The sequence below is a fragment of the Drosophila nasuta genome, chromosome 2R, assembly GCF_023558535.2.
Source record: "Drosophila nasuta strain 15112-1781.00 chromosome 2R, ASM2355853v1, whole genome shotgun sequence".
In the NCBI taxonomy this organism is placed as follows: Eukaryota; Metazoa; Arthropoda; class Insecta; order Diptera; family Drosophilidae; genus Drosophila; species Drosophila nasuta.
The window spans coordinates 24234516-24254511 of NC_083456.1; the positions used below are offsets into that span (position 1 = coordinate 24234516).

The 19996-nt window shown below is 40.1% G+C and overlaps 1 protein-coding gene across 4 annotated transcripts in view; it reads right to left on the reverse strand.

Annotated features, from left to right (window-relative positions):
- The window catches only part of LOC132786148 (cytotoxic granule associated RNA binding protein TIA1), a 97872-nt gene that overhangs the window by 62692 nt on the left and 15184 nt on the right, over window positions 1-19996 (reverse strand). The window contains exon 1 of one of the 4 annotated variants that reach the window (XM_060792593.1): window positions 5781-5870. The exons of the other annotated variants lie outside the window; for them this stretch is intronic. Within the exon in view, the coding sequence (XP_060648576.1) occupies window positions 5781-5784 (4 nt within the window). The 5' untranslated portion in view covers window positions 5785-5870. Of the gene's footprint in view, window positions 1-5780; window positions 5871-19996 lie in introns of those variants that run through there. 4 annotated transcript variants of the gene reach the window in all.

Here is a 19996-nt window from a genome sequence, read left to right on the forward strand (position 1 = left end):
GTCGGGCCCAGTCTCTCATGGCCCTTGTCTCTGTTTCAAATTAAAAACACAGCCCCCGACCAAACAACTTTATTTAATGTCAAAGTAAACATGCAGCGAGCAACTTGCACGCTGTTGCAGTTGCAGCGATTTTTCCCCCCTTCTTCGCCCTCTCTCTCTATCTTGTGCCCGCCCTGCCACGCCTTCAGTGCACTGCTGCGTTTTTAATTTGCATGCTGCGGTCAATGCTGAGGCGACAGGGGCGCCCATTTAAACGATTTTCGGTTAATTATATGCCATTGCATAATGACATTTGCCCAGCACCGCGCCCTTGCCACTTGTCTACAGATTTTCACAATGATTGACTCGGCCGACCGGACATGCCACTCGTGGCAGTTGCAGCGACAATCTGCAGCACAAGCTAATTGAAAGAGTGTTCACAATGCCTTTCAAATTATATTCAACTAATATAATTCAAATGGTTACAAAGAACGTGAACATAAAGTATTTGCAAATCAATCAAACATAAAAATATTCAGCTTTGAATAGCAGAAACTTTTCCTATTTGTACAAGTCTTGATCATAAGTATATTTATATATACGTATACGTAATTTTGCATTTTTATCGTTCTATACATTAAATAACTATTAATAAAATATAGATGTAAACTTTTCAAGAAATACTGAATTTGAAGGTTACACACAGCATATTCCTTCACTTTCATTTGAAAATCAAATGTAGTTATATAAAAGCTGAGTTCATTGTTTAGAGTATATCCATTTACGATAAATTAATATATTATTACTTTAAGTGATTGCTGACCACATAAATATTTTACTGTTTTTTTTATATAAAAACTTTCGCTCTAAAACATAAGTTACGTATACGTAGTTTGGTTATATTTCAAAAGTATTAAAAAAACTTTAATAAAATCCTAAGAAACAATAATAATCCTGACGACTTTTAATCTTATTATTATCTCTATTTACAATTAATTAATATATTATTACATTAAGTGTTTCCCGATCAAAAAACATATATATGGTCAAGTCTATTACTTAGGTTACGTATACGTAATGTGGCTATCTTACTCTTAAACATTTCATAACTATTGAACAATATGCAAAAAATATAAGCAGGCTGTAATATCAATATTTTAAAATTCAACTTAGCATATTTCAAGTCTCTTAAATTTCGACAGTCAATTTAAATCTTAAGCGCATAATAAATAAAACTCTATTCTCGATTAATAGGCAAATCTAAATGTAACTTCCGCAATGTTATGGCAATTGATGAGAAACATGTGACCAAAATTACCACAAATACCAGCAAAATAATTCAAGTTGAATATGCATAATGTGGTAGCAACAACAACAAAAAATGATAAAAAAAAAGAGCGAAGCCAGTAAACAAAATATTGTTGTATATTTTTTTGGCCCATAATGGCATTTTAAATATTTAAAAATTTATTTAAAAAAGAGTAAAAAAATGCAAATAATAAACAGCTATTTCAGCGAAAAGAACAATTTGCAAATTTTTTGCGCAAACCGAAAGGGAATTATGGAAGATTCACAACAAAAACAACAATAACAAGAGCAGCATATAAAGAGCAGACACAGAATATATATAAAAATATATGTATTGGTTTTGTATATTAAAATCCAGCTTTATTTACATTGGTGCGATGCGTCGTCGTCGTGTAGTCCATGGCACAATTTGTGCGGTGTATTTATGTATTTAAATTCAATTAATAATTAAGGTGTAAATGCATTTGTATGCCGGTTAATTAAATTTGTGCGGCTTTATTAAAGGAAATTACGTATTTTTATGCGGCTGCTTCACCACAGCTGCAACAACAATTGCATTAATAACACCCCAACAATAACAAGAACAATGAACAATGCCGAACACTGGGCCCTAGATCATTAAGCCTTCAATGCGAGTATTTATAGATATATGTGCGTATGTGTGTGTGAGTGTGTGAATTATGAGTGCACTATATAGTAAATGTATATTCAAAATCACCTTTTAAAGCGAATGCCGAAAGCGAATGCTTCGGCTCTCGGACTCGGGTTTTTGTATCCATTCACATCTATAAATATTTCATGCGTTGCATTGCAGTCATTATGGCATTCATTAAATATAGAGTGGAGAACAGAGAACAGAGAACAGAGACTCAGAGCAGGGCAGAGCAGAGCAGACCCAGATCCAAACTCAGACTCAGCACAGCTCAGCTCGGCACAAATGCAGATAAGCGACAACGCTGAGGGAGATGAGCGTCAACTAAAAACCGTTGCCGTTCATAAATCTCTTATATACATACGTATAGTGTGAATGCGTGTGTGGGCGTATAAGTGTCTCTCTTTCGATGTGTGTGTGTGTGTGGCACAACAAAAACGACGCTTTGTGGCATGTGGAGAACAGAGGGGACATCGGCGGGCATGTGCTCACGGCCATGTTTCCACGCTTGACAGTAGTTATTCATATAACTAAAGAACGGGGGGAACGAGAGGAAAGCGAAGAGAGAGAGAGAGAGAGATAGAGAGATGGGGAACTTGGGGACAGACATCATGGTGTTAGTGTATTTCTGATTTGTGGTCTGACAGTTTAACCAAAATGCATGCATGTAAATTTATTTGTGCTCATTTTTGTAGCCTGTCTCTGTCGCCGTTTCAGTTGCCGTTGCCGTTGCTGTTGCTGCTGCGCTTACATATGTCAAAATATTAAATTTATGCAGCGGCAAAAACAAAATGAGCGCAAAGACGACTACAGAACTATTACACACACACACATATAGAGAGAGAGCAGCGTCAACAGCATGCGGGGATTGAGAAGGATATTTCAAACGAGTGGACAAAGCGTCGGAGGCGGACAGATGAGCACAGAATGTCAGCCACTATGAATGCACTATGCGCTCGACTCGTTTGTGTGGGCTGCTGTTTCTGTGGCTGTGGATGTTGCCACGCCCATTTTGGCAGACAATGAGCGTACGACACTTGCACACTGCCAACGCCATCGCTTTGTCATCGGGCATCATTAAATTCTTATGCAGTTTGTGCTGCTTATAATGCTGATAAGTTATTTATACATTAATTCAGAATTTATTAAATTTTAAAAAAATATTTCGCATTAATGCTATATTAAATACATCATCACAAATTGAATGCAAAAATTGTACAAAAATACATTTGAGGAGTTCTCTTAAATATTGATTAAAATTGGGCCAGAATAATTTGTTGACATTTCAATAAATTTCTTTAAAATTTTAATAAAAATGTATTTTAACTCGTCTATCTTCTCTAAAACAATTTTGAAATGTTCAATTTTAAATAATAATTTTTATTATTTCGTAAGTAATAAAACAATAATAATAATTTCATAATAAAATGTAGGCCACATTTTTAAAAGGTACTTAAACTTTTTTATCTGCATCAAACTAATTTGCCTCTTTTCCACAACTCTTATTCACTTTTAATGAAAATGCCCATTTTCAATTCTTTTTTAATAAATTTCAAAATATATGCTCTATTTTCTTTCTTAATAAAATAAATAAATGAATGAAAGCGGCAACTTTAAAAGATATTTTCCAGAAATTCTTTAAACATTAAGTGTATGAATAATTTTTGTAAATATTTTTAAGTTTGTATTTGAACATTCTCAACTCATTCTCACGTCAATTACCGTATTCGTCACAAGTTTCATAAATTTGTGTTACAACTTGGTTTTGGGGTCGACTAATTCTAGTCGCAGTGGCAAGTTGCAAGTTGCAGCTGCATTTCAGCTGTCAGTCTGAGCGCCTCCTCCTCAACACACACACACGCACTTTGTAACTCTATGCTCATTTCAATTGTATTTACTTTGCATGTGTGACATTTATTTTTACATGCTGCCCCAATGACAATGGGTCACAGTGACCAGTGACCAGTGAGCAGTCTGCAGTTTCCAGTTGTCACTATTGTTGTTATTGCAGTTGTAGTTGCTATTGTTCGAGTTGGCTGGTTGTCGGTGTCGGCTCGACTGCATTCTTGTTCTTGTTATTGTTGTTGCTGTTGTTGTCGACCACTGACCGTTTTGTGTTGGCGGGTTGACATTTCTGACATTTTGCAACATTTATGGTTCATTGCAATTTTGTAGCCAGCGACCCCAATTCGTGAGCTCTAAAATTGGAGCCAAGTTGCAGCGAACGAACGTCAATGGCGACGCATAACCACGCATAAATGCAATGCAATTTGCTGCTTTTATGGCAATTTGTAAAGCGTTGCATTTGCCATTTTCGATAATTTCTTAAAGCGGATGAGCTCAAGGGCCCAAAGCAGGGAAAGGGAATGCGAAAGGGAAAGGGAAAGGGAAAGGAAATATGGATACAACCGTTCAGCTGATCCATCATCTGCTTAGCTGTTGCATTCAAATGAGTTGCAAATGCAAACACTGTTGCATACTTTCAGGGCGCAATTTCCGGTTCAGTCTCTCTTTTTGCTAGCTACCCGGTTTTTTGATGGCCTCGCTGTTGTTGTTCTGTTGTTGTTGCTTTGGCCTTTTTTACAGCCGGCCACATTTTTATAGTGGTCATATCTTTTTATGGATACTTACTTTATTAAGCCAGCACAACGCAGCAGAAAAACAGCCAACAGCCAACAATAACAACTCTACGTGATATTGTTATGTATTTACTTGGCCTCCGACTAGTTTAGGCCATGCTCAGTTCAAACTCCATCTCTTCTCCATATCTCCAGCTGCGACTACATCGCTATGTAGATGCAGTTATTATTTGAAATTTCATAATACTTTTACAACTTTATGCAACTGTTTCGCCTTCTGGCGTTGGCTTAACGCGGATTTCATTCTTTACTTATATTTTTGTTCTTTTTTTTTGAGGGTGGCCAATCTTTCACCCACAACTTCTTAACATCCTTCTCCTCCTATCCGATCTACCTTATTCTTATACACAGTAATAGCCCCTTCAGAGCGCTCCTCAGTTATTTACTTTTGCAATTTTCAGCGCTCCAACTGCATGCCATTTGTTCTAGCTGCTCTTTGTTTATTTTCCTCGTTGTTGTTGCTCTCATTGCTCCTTTTCTTCTTCGAGCACACACAAAAAAAAAAAGTTTATGTAAAACATATTTTTCTTAAATAATTTATTTTTCGGTTTTTGTTTTCTTTTCAGCTGCTTTTCTGCTGCTTGAACAACCCAAAATGAAGCTTTTATTGAGTTCAGGTGTGCTGCTGCCTTCTGGCTGTATTGCCTCCCTTCCCTCTTTACCCCCCTCTCCCATTCTTCAATACTTTGCTCTATCCTTTTCCTGGTTTCACTCTTGTTCCCTGCTTTTACTGTTCTTTTTCAATTTGTGGCCACATTAACGTTAGAAAAATATGAAAGCACACGAAAAGTGTAAAGAAATGGCCTGGCGCTGCTTTCCCAACTGCATTTGCTTTGCCCCCCTCTCCCCGTTGAACCAATCCCCCACCCGACTGAAGAGCATGCAAAACAGCCCGCAATGGGTGCCAGTCAGAGTTTTTGCGATTTTTCGCGTGCACGGAAACGTTTAGCTGCCGCATATTGCTCGAAGCGTGCCTCATGGTCTAAGTTCTCTGCAGCAGGTAACCGAGTTTCGAGTTGCCGTCTGTTTTTATTTTTAGCAAAATATTGGCAGAAGAACTCAGGCCGAGCTGCTCGAGCTTGTGCTTGAGATTTACTGTGCATTATACGCTACTTTAGCTGCGGAGTAACGTTCAGCTAAAGTGGGGGTTAAATGTGCGACCGAACCGAAAGGAAATGTATATAGTACTCGTATATTCTTACTCATAAATGTAGTTGCTTTTCCTCACCCCCTCTTCCCATTGTTGTTGATTGTTTTGTTGTGTTGCGTGCGTTGCTTACCTGAGAGAATCGAGAAAGGAAATAAAGGATGATTAATTAGTGCGAACATTGCGTATATGATATCAATATATATTCAATAAACTTATACTATATATTGTATATATTGCGAGTAGTTTAGCAAATGAAAATTCAATAAAAGATGCGATTAATAGCGTCCATTCCTCATGGCCAAAATTTGTGGAGAACAGAACAGAATGAGAGAGACAGAGACAAAACTTAATTTATTATTTTCGACTAATGCAAACACATCAATTTGTCGCAAGTAAACACTTCAAGTGCCTTTCGTTATCTCAACCAAAACACTGACAGCAAAGCATAGCAAAAGCAGACAGAGCACAAGAAGCACAGGGGGGATGAAATTCATTAGAAATCCAACAGCAAATAGCAAAATATATATTTCGCCCATTTGGCGTTGCGTACAAATTTGTTTGCTTAGGACAACATTTCTGATACGAAGCACAACTTTGCCATCGAGCTCAAACTCTTGATTTCACTCTTGTGTGTCTGTCTCTTGTCTGCTGCTGACCTGTGGCGAGTCCTTTTTTCCATTTTCTATTCCACACAATTTTTTTAGTGGTGACTCCTATTAATTTTTCAATAAATTGAAGAACCATTAAACGACACGCTCTCAGAGACATTTATGTCGATAACAGGGCTTCGTATTCAATAATGTGCGCATTACATTTGCCTTTTGACGAGCGTGCAGATGGCAGACTTAACTAGTTTTTTCTTCTCTTTCTTTTTTTTGGGTCCTCGATCTAGAGGGTTGTGTGTGTGTCTGCCACTTTGGCACTTTTGCTACTTTAGCTGCTTTTCTACTTGGCTGCTGTTTAACCGCAATTGAAATTACGCGCTCGCTTCCGTGTCGGCATCGTGTGGCTGCCTCAAATTTATGTAAATTGCGTCACGTGCCCCAATGATTTCTTTGTCGCTGCACGAAGCGAACTCTCGCTGACGATGACGATGACGCTGCTGATGGCCATGATGAAGTTCCCGCTACCTTTTTGTGAGGAGGGGAGGACATACTCCTTTGCTGGCAAGTGTATCATTATTTAATTTAATGTAAAATAATTAGCCCTGCTCTGACATTGATGTATCCCAAACGTGCTACAACAGACTTGACTTTGAGGTGCACATCTTTTGCTTCTTTCTTTCACTTAGTCTCCCTCGTCTTCTGTAGCATTTTATTTGCGGTCACTCCGATGATATATTACGCACGCAGTTGCGATTACAATTGAATTCAAGCTGCTCGCATTTTTCTCAACAACAGCAAATAAGAGGCAACACAAAAAAAAAAGAAGGAATATAGAAAAGTTTTTTTATTTTTGCGTGTTGTTAACATAATTTCCGGAGTTGATTGATTCAGTTCGGTTCGAACAGGGCGCACATGCCAGGCAACAGGCCGGAGTCTTGAGTCTCTCTGGCTGCTTAGACAAATTGTACTTTAATGTAATTTTATTGCAAAAGTTTTCAATTTACATATTACGAGAGTAAGACTTGCGTTATAAGCTGCCGACACGTGTCTGAAATATCGCAAAATTTTTGAACTTGATAAATGCCATAATACAGCAAGTTTTGCGTCGAACTTAAAGCATGAAAGACAATTTAATTGTGTCGACGCAAAAGACGTTGAACTTTTAATTCAACCACGTATATGTTAAACCCTTTAAACTGTGTTTCGATAAGGGTTTAATCCGCCCTCCACTTTAGTTACAAAATGGATGTAAGCGAATGAACCTTTGGGCCATCGATGCGATTGCTTAACAAAAGTGACAGTCGAGCTTAACTTTGGCATTAGCTCAAATTGGCAAGAAGAAGCAGAAGAGGAAGAAGAAGCGTACTCTCATTTTTTATTCGCAAACATTCATATTTTGTTGCACAGCATCAGCTGCTGTCCCTTCTTTTAGCTTGGGCTACTTTTATGACCAGACGCTGGCAGACTTTCTCTGTTGATTGATAAGCCATAAGTTTATGACCAGAACTTTGAATGTGTTAGTGTGTGAGAGTATAGCATCATATATGCTGTGGGGAGGATGTCAACAAAGTTTCCAATCGAAGGACGACATCAAATCGAGACAGCGCAAGGATGGGTTATGCTCTCGCTCTGGAAACTGGCTTTTATGCTTTCGGATTTCACTAATTAAATGCCTACGAGGTCTGCTACCTATTGAGGCTCTTCTAATCGCTATTAATTGTGACCCTCTCACTCTCTCACTGGTGGAGAGTGTGTGTCACGCCCAGCAGCTGCCATTCATTACCAATGGTAGAAGGACAGCTTCAATTTGCACGATTCGTTGCTTTGTCTGCTTTCTATTTGTATCTGCATTTGCGTATGTGTTTGTCCAGTGTTTATGTATAGGTCTTTGTTCATATGTTTGTATTTGATGTTGTGCATGAGAAGAAGAACGCACTTCACTCGACTTTGCTCTCGCTCTCTATGTAATTAGACAGACCCTGCCGACCATTTGTGTACAGTCCCATCGAGGTCATATCTCTGTGTTGTAGTTGTTGCTGTTGTTGCTGCAATTATATACACAGTTCGCCAGTTAGAGACATTTTCATAAATTGTTAACAATTATTGCCGTATGGCCACAAAGCGAATAAGCCCCCAAGTCCATGCAGCCTAACCGCACACACACACACACACACATACTCGCAGTCGCAATTGGAGAGTGAGTTTCAATATTTGCCTGACCAACGTAGCGTATGCGTTATGCCAGCACACATACGTAGACATTCGCACATGTTCGTCGCGGCTGCACTTAAGTCTGATTAAATTAAATTTACAATTCATACGTCTGCTGAACTCGCTCTCGCTCTGTGTGTGTTATTACAACTACAACAACTAGTTGTTGTCGCTATCTAATTGCTGGCGTCGAAACGTTGCTCGCATCGCATTTAATTAGAGTTTCACTTCGATGTGTAATTGTGTGTTGGCCGAGGAAAGAAATATGAATGGAAGTGTTGAGGTTGCCCTCAGCTTTCAATTTATTGCTCATCAATGAACGAAACACTTCAATTACCGCCTGCTCCGTTTTTGCAACAATAGAGATTGAGAGCGAGAATCTAATACAACAAATACTAATGGTCAGACATTAGTAAGAACACGCTTTACATTTTGCATAGCAGCAGCAGCAGCAACAACAACAAGGACAACAATGTTGGCAACTGTGGCTGCGCATAATTGCATTTGCGTTTAAACGCAAGCAAACAATTCACTTAAAGTGTAAATAAATGCAGCAAGCAGATTCCTCATTCAATCTCCCATTCTCTCTCTCGGTCTTCTCTCTCTCTCTCTCTCTCTCTCTCTGTGTCTAGCTGCGGCTCATTGTCCGTCCGGTTGGAGTCAAAACCAAAATGGCCAAACTGACAAACTGACAAACGTAGACAACGGAAGTCAATCAGACAAACGGACAGACTTTGATACGCAAGCGCACCGGAAGTTCTGCTGCAATGAGCCGACGAGGCGATGTCCTGCCAGGACCTCTGCTAACGACAAGAGGAGAGCCAAGAGGGAAGGCATTGAATTGTGCTGGCGACAGGCGGCGACTGACAAGCGTACAACAGCTGGTGATTAGGTGCTCCATGGAGCAGCTGGGGTCGAGACGATGAGCAGCGAGGAGCGAGAAGTGAAAGGAAGGAGCAGGAGCACAGGACGAAGGATCGACCGGCTGTCGACCACGACAAACGTTGTTTAACTAAATTCAATAATCGTTGGCAATTGCAATTTACGGGCTGGCGACGCCGGCTGACATTTGTGCAAATACAGAAATTATAATAATGACATGCTGTCCCACTCTCTCGCTCTCTCGTTCTCGCTCTACGTCTCAGTCTGTCCTTCTCAGTCCACCCGCTTGACCGACATATGCAACGGAACGTAACTGGCGACGTCAATGTCCTTCACTTGTCGCCAGCCGCAATGGGATGCAAATAGCATTAAGTGGCTCAAAGTCATGCAAAGGCGATTTGATGACGCATTTAACAGAGAGCCACGTTTCCCACTCTACACTCTTCACTCTTCACTCTCCACACATCCTCAGGCAAGGGGAGATACTCTGTAAGTTTTTGTGGTTTTGTTTGGCAATTACCAGGCACTTCATGACGCTGAAGCTGACGTTTGATTGAAGACGTCGACAGTTGTCGAAGACGATGAGTACGTGACAATTTGGCCAAATAATTTGAGTAACCTGAGTTCCAAATGAGGTTTGACATCTGCATTAACTAACTATTTAAGTCATTTTGCATACGCATTTGCAATTAGTTTCAAAATCGGTTTAAAACCCACACAACATTAATGCCAAAATTGAATGTGCAACCTCAGAGGATTCATTTAACAATCAAGTCAAGTTGCCAGCAACTTGGACAGCAAGTTTACCAACCACACACACACACACACACACACACAGAGAGAATGAGAGCGAAACGAAAGGCAACGCATCTTGGAACGAATTGCGAGTGTGTGTAATTATAATTACATTACACGAGTTTGCTTTTCCAATTCTCAAGTTACGCTACTTCTAATTTTGCCAGCCTGCTTGGTTCGTTCGTATTTCGGTGTTGTTATTCACTTGATGTGCGCGTAATTAAAATAATAGCCATAATGCCTACTTTTAATATTAATTATGCAAGCACACACTCATGCACAACCACATGCACTCATACACACACACACACACGCACACACTCACACGCCCATTCATTAATAAAACATAAGCCGAACATGAAGCCACTCAGAAAGGCAGACTATGAAAGGGGAGGGAAAGAGCGAAGAGAGGGAGCTGGGTCTCGATAAGTTTGAGGTAAGCGCCACTCGTGGCATATTCAATATTGTGGTTTTGTTTGGATTTCAGCTCACTTTTTTGTGTATGTTCAGCTTTAGTTGTATACAAAAATACCCTGTAATCACGAATATTAAAGTGAGTCTGTTAATTTACTTAATTAATTATTTAATGTAGCGGCAAATATATTTAAAATTCGAATTCGCAAAACCTCTCCTTAATTTATATTCCCATTTATAGCATATCTTCAAGTCCAGCACACACATTTATTCGCACACTTTTGCTGTTTTGTTATTGTTCGCTTTTAATGCCAATTAATTACATAATATTTAATACACATGTTACGCCCTTTCCTCCTCCATTTGTAACTGTGTTTTGTTGTCGTTGTCGTTGTCGTTGTTATTGCTGCAATAATTTGTTGCTAATTTATGCATAAGCTATTTAGTTATTACTTAGCTAAGCTCTCTCTCGCTGTGGCCTCTCAATTAGTTGAGCATCTACTCTAGATATTAAATTAGAATTCAAGTGCGATTCATTTAGTCTTTAATGTTATTTGCCCAAAACAGCAAAATATGTCAATGTGAATGATGTCGATGTGGTCAGCATGTTATTGAACCATGCTGAACACAAAAAAAAAAGAGAAGAAAAGCATACGCTTAAGGGAGGCATATTTTCTTTTACATTTCACTGGAGTCTTTGGCTACTTTAACAATAAATTTATGATCCATTTTTAATGATTTAAAAATGAAAATCTCGGCGTGCAAAAGACGAAGGCAAAAAAAATAGAAGAAAAGTAGAATCGAAAAGGGAAAAGGGAATCTGGCCGAGGCGCAATAAAACTGCGTCATTTTGGTGGCATAAAAAATCGTTTTGTCCCCTGACAGTGAACATCAGAGCATCAGAGTGCGCGAAGAAAAGAAAGCGAGACATGCCCACAGAGAAATAGAGAGAGAGAGAAAATATATAAAAAAAATGAAAGAAAGAAAAAAAAGAAGAAAATCATGTCATGTCATTGTCGGCATCGTAAAAATGTTATCAGCCATAATAACGAGCCACGATTTTGGGCCAAAAAGCGCAGGGGGCTGTTACGGGTGCTTGTGGCTGCGTGCGGCGAAGGGAGGGAGGAGAGAGAGAGAGAGAGGTGGTTGGGGGAGGTGTCTTGGTTGACTGTCGCCGGCGCTAATGGTGCGCAGCTAATGACTGGAGAGCAGCCGAGAGCCGATTCTATTTCATGAAGTACGACTACGAGAGTACGGCAAAAAAAACCGAAAGCAGACAAGTACAAGTGAAGCTCAGTACAATGAGTCGAAGCTTTAAATTTCAACCGCTCGATAGTCGTAGTTATATATTTATGTGTATGTGTGTGTGTGTGCGGCGGGTCTTCCCATTAAATTGCTGGCAGTGGCGGCATTTTGTCAACTTATACTTAATGGTAATAAAAAGTATATCAAATCAGTGTCCTTAATCCCAGAATTCATGTTGGGCTTCCTCGCTGGTCCCGAGTCAGCTTCCCCTAGCCGGGTTCATAGTTTATGTTTTTTATTTGCCCAACGTATTTATGCGACGGCATTTTTCTTCTTTTTTTTCATTCGCCTTACTTACAATTCAATTTCTGAGCCAGCTTTGAATGTGGCCACAACGCTGACTCTCGTTGCCTAGTCTCTCCCCCAAGTCGCAGTCGCACAGTCATCGCAGCATTAAATTGAATTGCGGAGGAAAGTCACGAAAGCCTTTAAAACTTTAAGTATTGCCACAGAGTTGAGCTTGATTGCTCCACAGAGAACTAACTCATCGATATTTGCGTGGCACATTAATTAATTTTCTTGTTGTGTCATAATTTCGCAAAGCGTCGCTAAGACCAACTCAATCGATGATGGCATAATTGCGGCATTAGTCAACACTGCGTATGCGCAATATTTACAGCAGCAAACTGTCGCTATCTGCTTAAGTCGCTGTGAGTGCGCCAAAAATGAACTGCCATCGCGTCCTGCACTCATTAATCAAATGTTAAGGAAGCGCAGACCCTGTGCAGAAAGCAAAAAAGCAAAAAAAGAAAAGTAGAAACCCTTTTTGGCAAGATTTTTTGTGAGTTGGCCCAAAAGTATGCAATGTTTTTTTGTTGGTGTATGTGTACCCGTCTGAATGTATGCATGTGTATGCTGCTGCTGCGCTTGTTGAAAATGCATTTAAAATATACAAAAATCCAGCAGCGAGGAGCTAAGTGAAAAAGCGAGGCAGAAGAGCTGTCCTGGCGAAAAAAAAATAAAACGAGGGGTCGACTGAAGCTTGAGGAGGCCCCTCAGCATTGTATTTTATGCTATTTGCATTTTCTCCTTCCCCATTTACTGGCTACTCTTCGTCGTTTTTATTTTTTTTTTTTGGCAACGCTACTCTCCAGTACATAAAAAAGAAGTCGAGAGGGCCAAACATACAGCCGAAACACTTATACATAGACATATAAATAATAAGTCCGAGTGTATGTCTGTGTGTGTATACAGTATGGCGAAAAAAATGGGCGTGCTGCTTGCTGCCGCCCGCTGCAACATAAAAAACGCAGCGCAAAAAAAAAAATTCAAAATAAGAAAAAAATGCATTTTATATGCAGATGCATGGCGTAAATTGCAGTTACGTACTAAATAAGTAAAATTGCGCTGAGTATTTTTCACTTAAAAACTTACCCCCAATCCCAGCCAGCACAAAAAAAAAAAAAAAAAAAGTAGTGCAGAAAGAAAACGTTGCAATGAGAGGCGTGGCAGAGGGCAAATCTCTTAATTGGGTGCATGCAGGCAAAATAACATGCGAGCCGTGCGCAAATTGTGGGCCAAGAAGCGAATGGAATGCACTTGGCTCGATGGATGTGAGCTGCGAGCTGTAGCTGTAAGCTGAGCTGAAGTGCAGACGCAAGTTAACTAGCCGGCAGCTAATTAAACCTGAAAACTTGGTCACTCTCTTGGATCATCGTGCTAGTCTACTACATACAAACAACACACTTGACGCTTTAGTTCTTTGAATGGAATGAAATTTACATTACATTGGGAATTAGACTAAGACAAGAGCTGAGCCAGGACAAGAGCGAGCTTCTGCCAGCTCGTAAGCGCCTAATTGGCTTGCCCTAAGAGCAATTGCCCCCCGGATACACAGCACAGCACAGCACAGATAAAGATAGAGACAGAGACAGACAGAGACAGAGACACAGACTGAGAGAAAGACATTTGTTGTTGGCAGATGAGTTAACACATGCTCAATGGAAATGTCGTTTTGGTTTCATTTCCCGCACAGCTTTTGGTTTTCCACATGTCCGCAATGAGACAGACAAGCACAAGCGAAAGCAAAATTAAACACAATCAGAGCAGAAACTCATTTAAGGCGCTAAGAATTCGCAACAATTTCGACGACAAACAAGAACATTGTCTGCTTTTAAGCCTTTTGCTACGCAAAATAATACATAAACTTCCTCGTTTTTACAAAACAAAAGAAATTGCCGCAAACGAGCCTAATGAGCATTGTGTTCCCTTTTTTTTGTGTTGTGAAGGGATTATCAAACTGCGACACAGATTCCAATTTGACAGCGTAGTAGAGATGCTAAGCTGAAGGTGACCTGACTGATTGGCAGTGTGTGTGCGGGAAATATGTAAAATGGCAGTGCTTAAAACTGGGCCAGCACCTGGCTTTACTTCAAAAATCTTGCTTGGGGCTTTATTTATTTATTTATTAACATTTTGCTCGGCATTTTATTTGATTTTTTTTGTTTTTGTGAATTTGCAACTAGGCTAGGCAAGTGGCAAGGACAGTTGGCTGGCCAAGTGAAGATGCTTGCCTTGCTCTGCTCATTTTGTCAAGTTAATGGAGAATAATAAAGCGCAAAAGTAAATAAGTAAACAGAGACAATGGCAGAGAGAGAGAATGAGCGAGAGAGATGGGAAAACTACAACAATAAAAGGCGGCGCAAAAGCTGAGACGGCAAACGGCCGGAAAATAAAAAGAGGCAGGCCCAAGGCTCTGCAAACGAGCAACAGCAGCCCAACATCCCAGCAGGACAAGTCGAATGTCCGCAGTCGGCAGTCGACAGGCGGCAGTTAGCAAAACGAGCAGCAGCAGCAGCCCTGCGAGGCATCTTTTTGTTTTATGCGAAATGCACTAAAAATATATTTAAATTTATTTCATTTTGCTCAAATGAACTGCGCGGGGGGCAAGCGCACAAGAGAGGGAGGGGGGAAGGTTTGTCCTGCGCCCAGGACATGGCCAAAGTGCAGCCTTGCAAAGGCTTGAGGGGGGGTCCAAAGCCTGGCGCCATCAGGGCGACGACTACGAGTACGTAATAAACTTGATTGCGCATCTCTCTTATGTACACTTATATATATATATATTTTATTTTCCTTTTTCTTCTCTCTCTCCTCTCTCTCTCTCTCACTCTTTTACTTATTTTCCTTTTTATTTTATTTCTATTTGGCTTTGTGCTTTTAGTTGTTGCTTTTTAAATAAAAATTTTATGAAATTTTTGGCAATTGAACTCAAGTTTTAATGGAGCGCCATAAATTAGTTGCGTCCTTCGTTCATTGTCCTTCGTCCACTGCGTTTGGCCACTTGAGTCCCCTCTCTACTATGAAATTGGATACATGCGCTTAATAAAACACTCGAGAGGCTATTTCCCTCTCAGCAGAGAGTCGTCTGCTTAGTTGTCTGTCCCCAAACCCAATCTCCGACCCAATCCAAATCCAAATCCCAATCTCAATCCCAAAAACCCCAAACCCCATTTTCATCCATTCATTTTCGCTTGGCAACGACATCAATTCATTTTGTGCGCAATTAGATTTTTGTTGTTTCACACTCGCAACACAACACATACAAACACACTCACACATTCACAGATTCATAGTGAAGTTTCACAATTTGTATTTTTTTTTTAACTGTTGTCCAACTTTTTGCCAATTGCACTGGCCAATGACCATTCGTCGTATTCCCCTTTCCATCTAAGTTAATTTCTCTCTCTGTTAGAAATTCGATTTTTTTTTGGGAAAAGCTATTCAATGAATTTCACACACTTTTCATGTCATTTTAAACTTTAGCAAAAGCAGCAACAAAAATAGAAACGATTTTAAAATAGAAACCAATTTTAAAGAAATTGTTTATTAAATAGAAGAAAAAACTCAATTGTTTTGGCTGAATTTTTATGTCTTGAAATTAATTCTAAAAATAAAATAAATATTAAATTAGAAAGCAAAAACATGTTGGAATTTTTTGGATAAGCTAAATACATATATTGCTTATATAAAATTTCAGTTGAAATATTTTCACTATAACTGTATCTATATTAAGCTCAATAAGCTAAAAATCGACTTTTAATGTTATGCTGCCAAATGAAAATGTTGTTCACATTTAGCTTTTTATTTTCATAATTTTTCCTTTGTATTTTTTCTTGCATCGTCAATTAATTTAAGTACTTTGTAAGCTGCTTTTAAAAGATAAATCCACAGTGAAGAATAAAGCAAATCCGCAGCAGATCAATAGCAAGATGAGCTTCTAGGGCTGGTCTTATAAACATATTATTGCTAACAATTATGCAAACAACAATAAGAAAGAGTGCGAGATACAAAACAGTGAGAGAGAGAGAGAGAGAGAGAGAGCGAGGCGAAAGAGTGAAAACTATTATTATAAGTACTCAGGATAAAGTTTTTAGCCAGCTTCTAAAAAATTTGAAGCAATCAACAGCGATGAAATTTATTATACGACTTCAAAGTTCAGCGAAAAGTTTGTACAATCAACAAACAGCGATGGCAACAAGGGAGGGGAGGAAGTGAGCTAGAACACATTTTTTCGGGGTATGGAGGCGCCAAAAATTGTTGAGTTATGTATTAATAAAAAGCCGAGGCAATAGAGAAGACAAAGCGAAGAAAGAAGTTTTTCGTGGAGAGAGGGGAAGAGATATGACTAAGGCAGAAAATAACGTTGAGGCCACATTACGAAATCCTTCTTGCATTATCCTGTTTGTAGATTAAAATGAACTATTGCATGGCAACAACAATAATAACAACAGCAACAACACACAGCAGCAGCAGCAACAGCAGCAACAGCAGCAACGACAATGGTGAACAATGGCAACGGCAATCATAATACTACAAGCAAACGATAAGCAACACGAACGTGCACGTTCAACAAAGAAGAAGAAGAAGAAGAAGAAGAAGGAGGTGGACGAAGAAGAAGAAGTGCTAAAGAACAAGGCGAATGAATAAAAGAAGAAGCACAGAAGCCACAAACAACAACAATAACAACAGGCCAAACCGAACAGATAGAAAGAAAAAAGCAGAAGAAGAGACAAAACAAATAAATAGCAGTGTATAGAGTAGCTGAAAGAAATCTGTGAAAGACGACAACAAGAACAACAGCAACAACAGCAACAACAATAATAATAATGCCTGGGATAATAATAAGAATTAAGCAAGAAAACACATCACAGACATGGGTAAGACAGGCCGCTCTATGAATTGGGTTTGGGTTTGGGTTTAGGATTGGGATTTCAACTTGGGGCTTGGGCTTTTTTTTTTCCATGCGCCTTGCTGCTGGACTTGGTTGTTGCTTTAGTCGGAAAAACAGCAGCAGCAGAACACACGGCTTCCGTTTCCGCAGCCATTTTCGTGGGGATTTATTAGTTTTTGCTCGTTAGAACTGCGCACAGCTGCCGTGCCAGAAGTGTTTAAGCAAAGGCAGCCAAGTCCAGAGAACAACGACAACGACAGGAGCAACACAAGTAACAGCAATCGTAGGAGGCGGCGAGTCGACTTCATAAACCAACAAAAATTAACACCCTGCGCAAAAGATGAAGCTGATGCTGATGCTGAAGCTGTAACCGAATGACGTTGAGAACGAGCGAACGACTAAAACACATAAGCTGCTTGTTTATAGTTACAGCTTATGCTACCAGGCAGCATCGCTCCCTAACCCTCCTTCCTTCCCCTAACCCTCTTCACTCCCTTACCCACACACACACACATTCTGGGAGGGGAAGGAGAAATGATTTTCTTTAGCTAAAACTGCAGCAGCAGCTGAGGGCAGCTTCTGTTGCTGATGTGCATCAAAGTGAGAATGATTGATTCAATTTTAAAGTTGTGTATGTGTGTGCGAGGGTGCGAGTGTGCAAGTGTGCAAGTGTACATGTGTGTGTGTGTGTGTGTGTAGAGTGTGTGGTGTGTGCTTTAACAAATAATCCCAGCCAGCGTCCGTCCATTCATTTCAGTGAATCTTTGAGCAAACTGCCACTGACTTTGGCTCCACCTCAGCTACTAATGCGAGAAATAATTACGAGAGTGAATTTATGTTGCTGCTGCGATAACAAATGCTTTTTAGCACCAACACCAACAGCAGCAACATCTCTCTCTCACATCTTCAGCATTTATTTATTTTGTGCAGTTGTTAAATCTCAAATCGCGCGTAACTTTTGCCAATGACGCGAATGAATTTTCAACCAGGGAACACACACATACACACAAATACAAGTGTTACTTGTGTATGTGTGCATTCATCTCTCAACATGTGGCAGACTGAGAAACGAAACTGAACTTTCTTCATCAACTTTTGCCACATCACAGATTAAAATTTGACTTTTTGGCACTGAGACTAGAGACTTTACTCTTGCCTTCAGCTTGTGTGTATGTATGTGGACGAGTGGGCGTGGCTGGGCGGATTAAGATGAGTGACTTTCAAATTAGTAGATGCACATTGAAGTTCATTAGCAAAAGGGGCAAAACTTGCTTGATTGATGCACTTCTTTGCATCGACTGTGAAACTTCAAACTAAAGTCTCAATATTCGTGACTTGAACTCATTTCAAAAATCCATGATTTGCTGTAATATTATTAAATTCCTTCCAATTCAAAAGTAATCTTGTAAGTATCTAACAAAAGAAAAGGTTGAAAAGAACCTAACGCTACAATCAATGCGATTGCAAGTGCGAGTACTCGTTTAATTGCCGTTTATTGATACTTGAACGCCACATAATCGTCTTAATTACTTTGCAAACTAACTTTAATTGGGCAGCAGCAGCAGCAGCGGTAGACGAGATAAAGGCGCCAATTACCAAAGCGCCGGCAAAGATTCAAAGCCACTTGCATGTCTGGCTGCCATTTGTGAGTCGCCCACCAACCACAGGGATTGCCAAGAAAAAAAGGCCACGCGACACAAGAAAATAAAACGAAAAAAATCGTTGGGAGGGGGAAAAAGAATATAAAAAATAATGAAAGTCCCTTTCTTATGCTGCTCTAACTCTTCAGATGGGCAGCAGCCGTTGCTGCAGCGTCTCAATAAATAATAAAATAATAATAATCCAATCATTTCGTTACATCCGCGAATGGCGCCCAGTCATCAGCTGCAGCAGCCGGAGCAGCATCTTCGACCTCCTTCAGCTTTTGCCTGTCTGGCAGTGAGAGCTTCCACTTCCGCCTCAACGACACCCAAGGAGCTAGGACAGCCGGCTAATATGCGTTTCAACGGAAATTGCATCACAAGCCAACAAGATGGGGGCAGCAGTGAAAGCGGGAGAGTGGAAGCGAGGGGCAAGCTTAAGCTGCTTAAAGCCGCATCATCGATGCTGCCGCGCCGCGACGTTGCTGCTGCTGCTGCTTCAATTTGCTCCTTTGCTGCACTTTGAGATCGCCAGTTTGAAGCTTGGGGTCGTCAGTCTTTGTGTATGGCCAAATAATTTAGCCATGAAATTGCCGAGCAACAGGCTCAAATGGGCCTTATGAAATGTCCTTTTGAGCATGACTTGCACTTGATTTAATTGGCAGTGGGTAACCGCAATTGTTTGCACCAATCAGCAGACTTGTGCAATATTAATTTGGCCTATTTGCATGCGAGCACACAAATGGCAAACAGACAGCAGAGAGCAGAGAGCAAGACGCAAGCATAAGATGGCTGAAATACTTCGCCTTGTTAGGCTGTAAACCACAACTGGATAGGCGCAATTACTTGGCAGCCTCATTTCAGATAGCGATCGGGGGCGTAATGAGGAAAACATCCTTTCTGCAGCGGCTGCGGCTGCGGCTTCCATTAAATATTTATTTATTTATGCTTAGCTGAGGAAATATCAGATTTACGACTGAAGCGAAACTCTTGCCAAATTGCAGTTGCTTCTCCCCCTTCCACTTTGGCATCAGCGAAGCATTACGACCTCCAACCAAAAAAAAAAAAAAAAAAACCTAAGGCGATGGCTTTAATGCCATTTGCAAACGGCGCTGCTGATTTGTCAACTCTCAGTGTTCGCACTCATTCCACTTTTGATAATGGCCTCGCATTCGACAATTTCCTTCCGACAACGATTCATTCTCTGTGTGGCAAGGTGAAAATTGCAAATTACATCAAAGCAAAT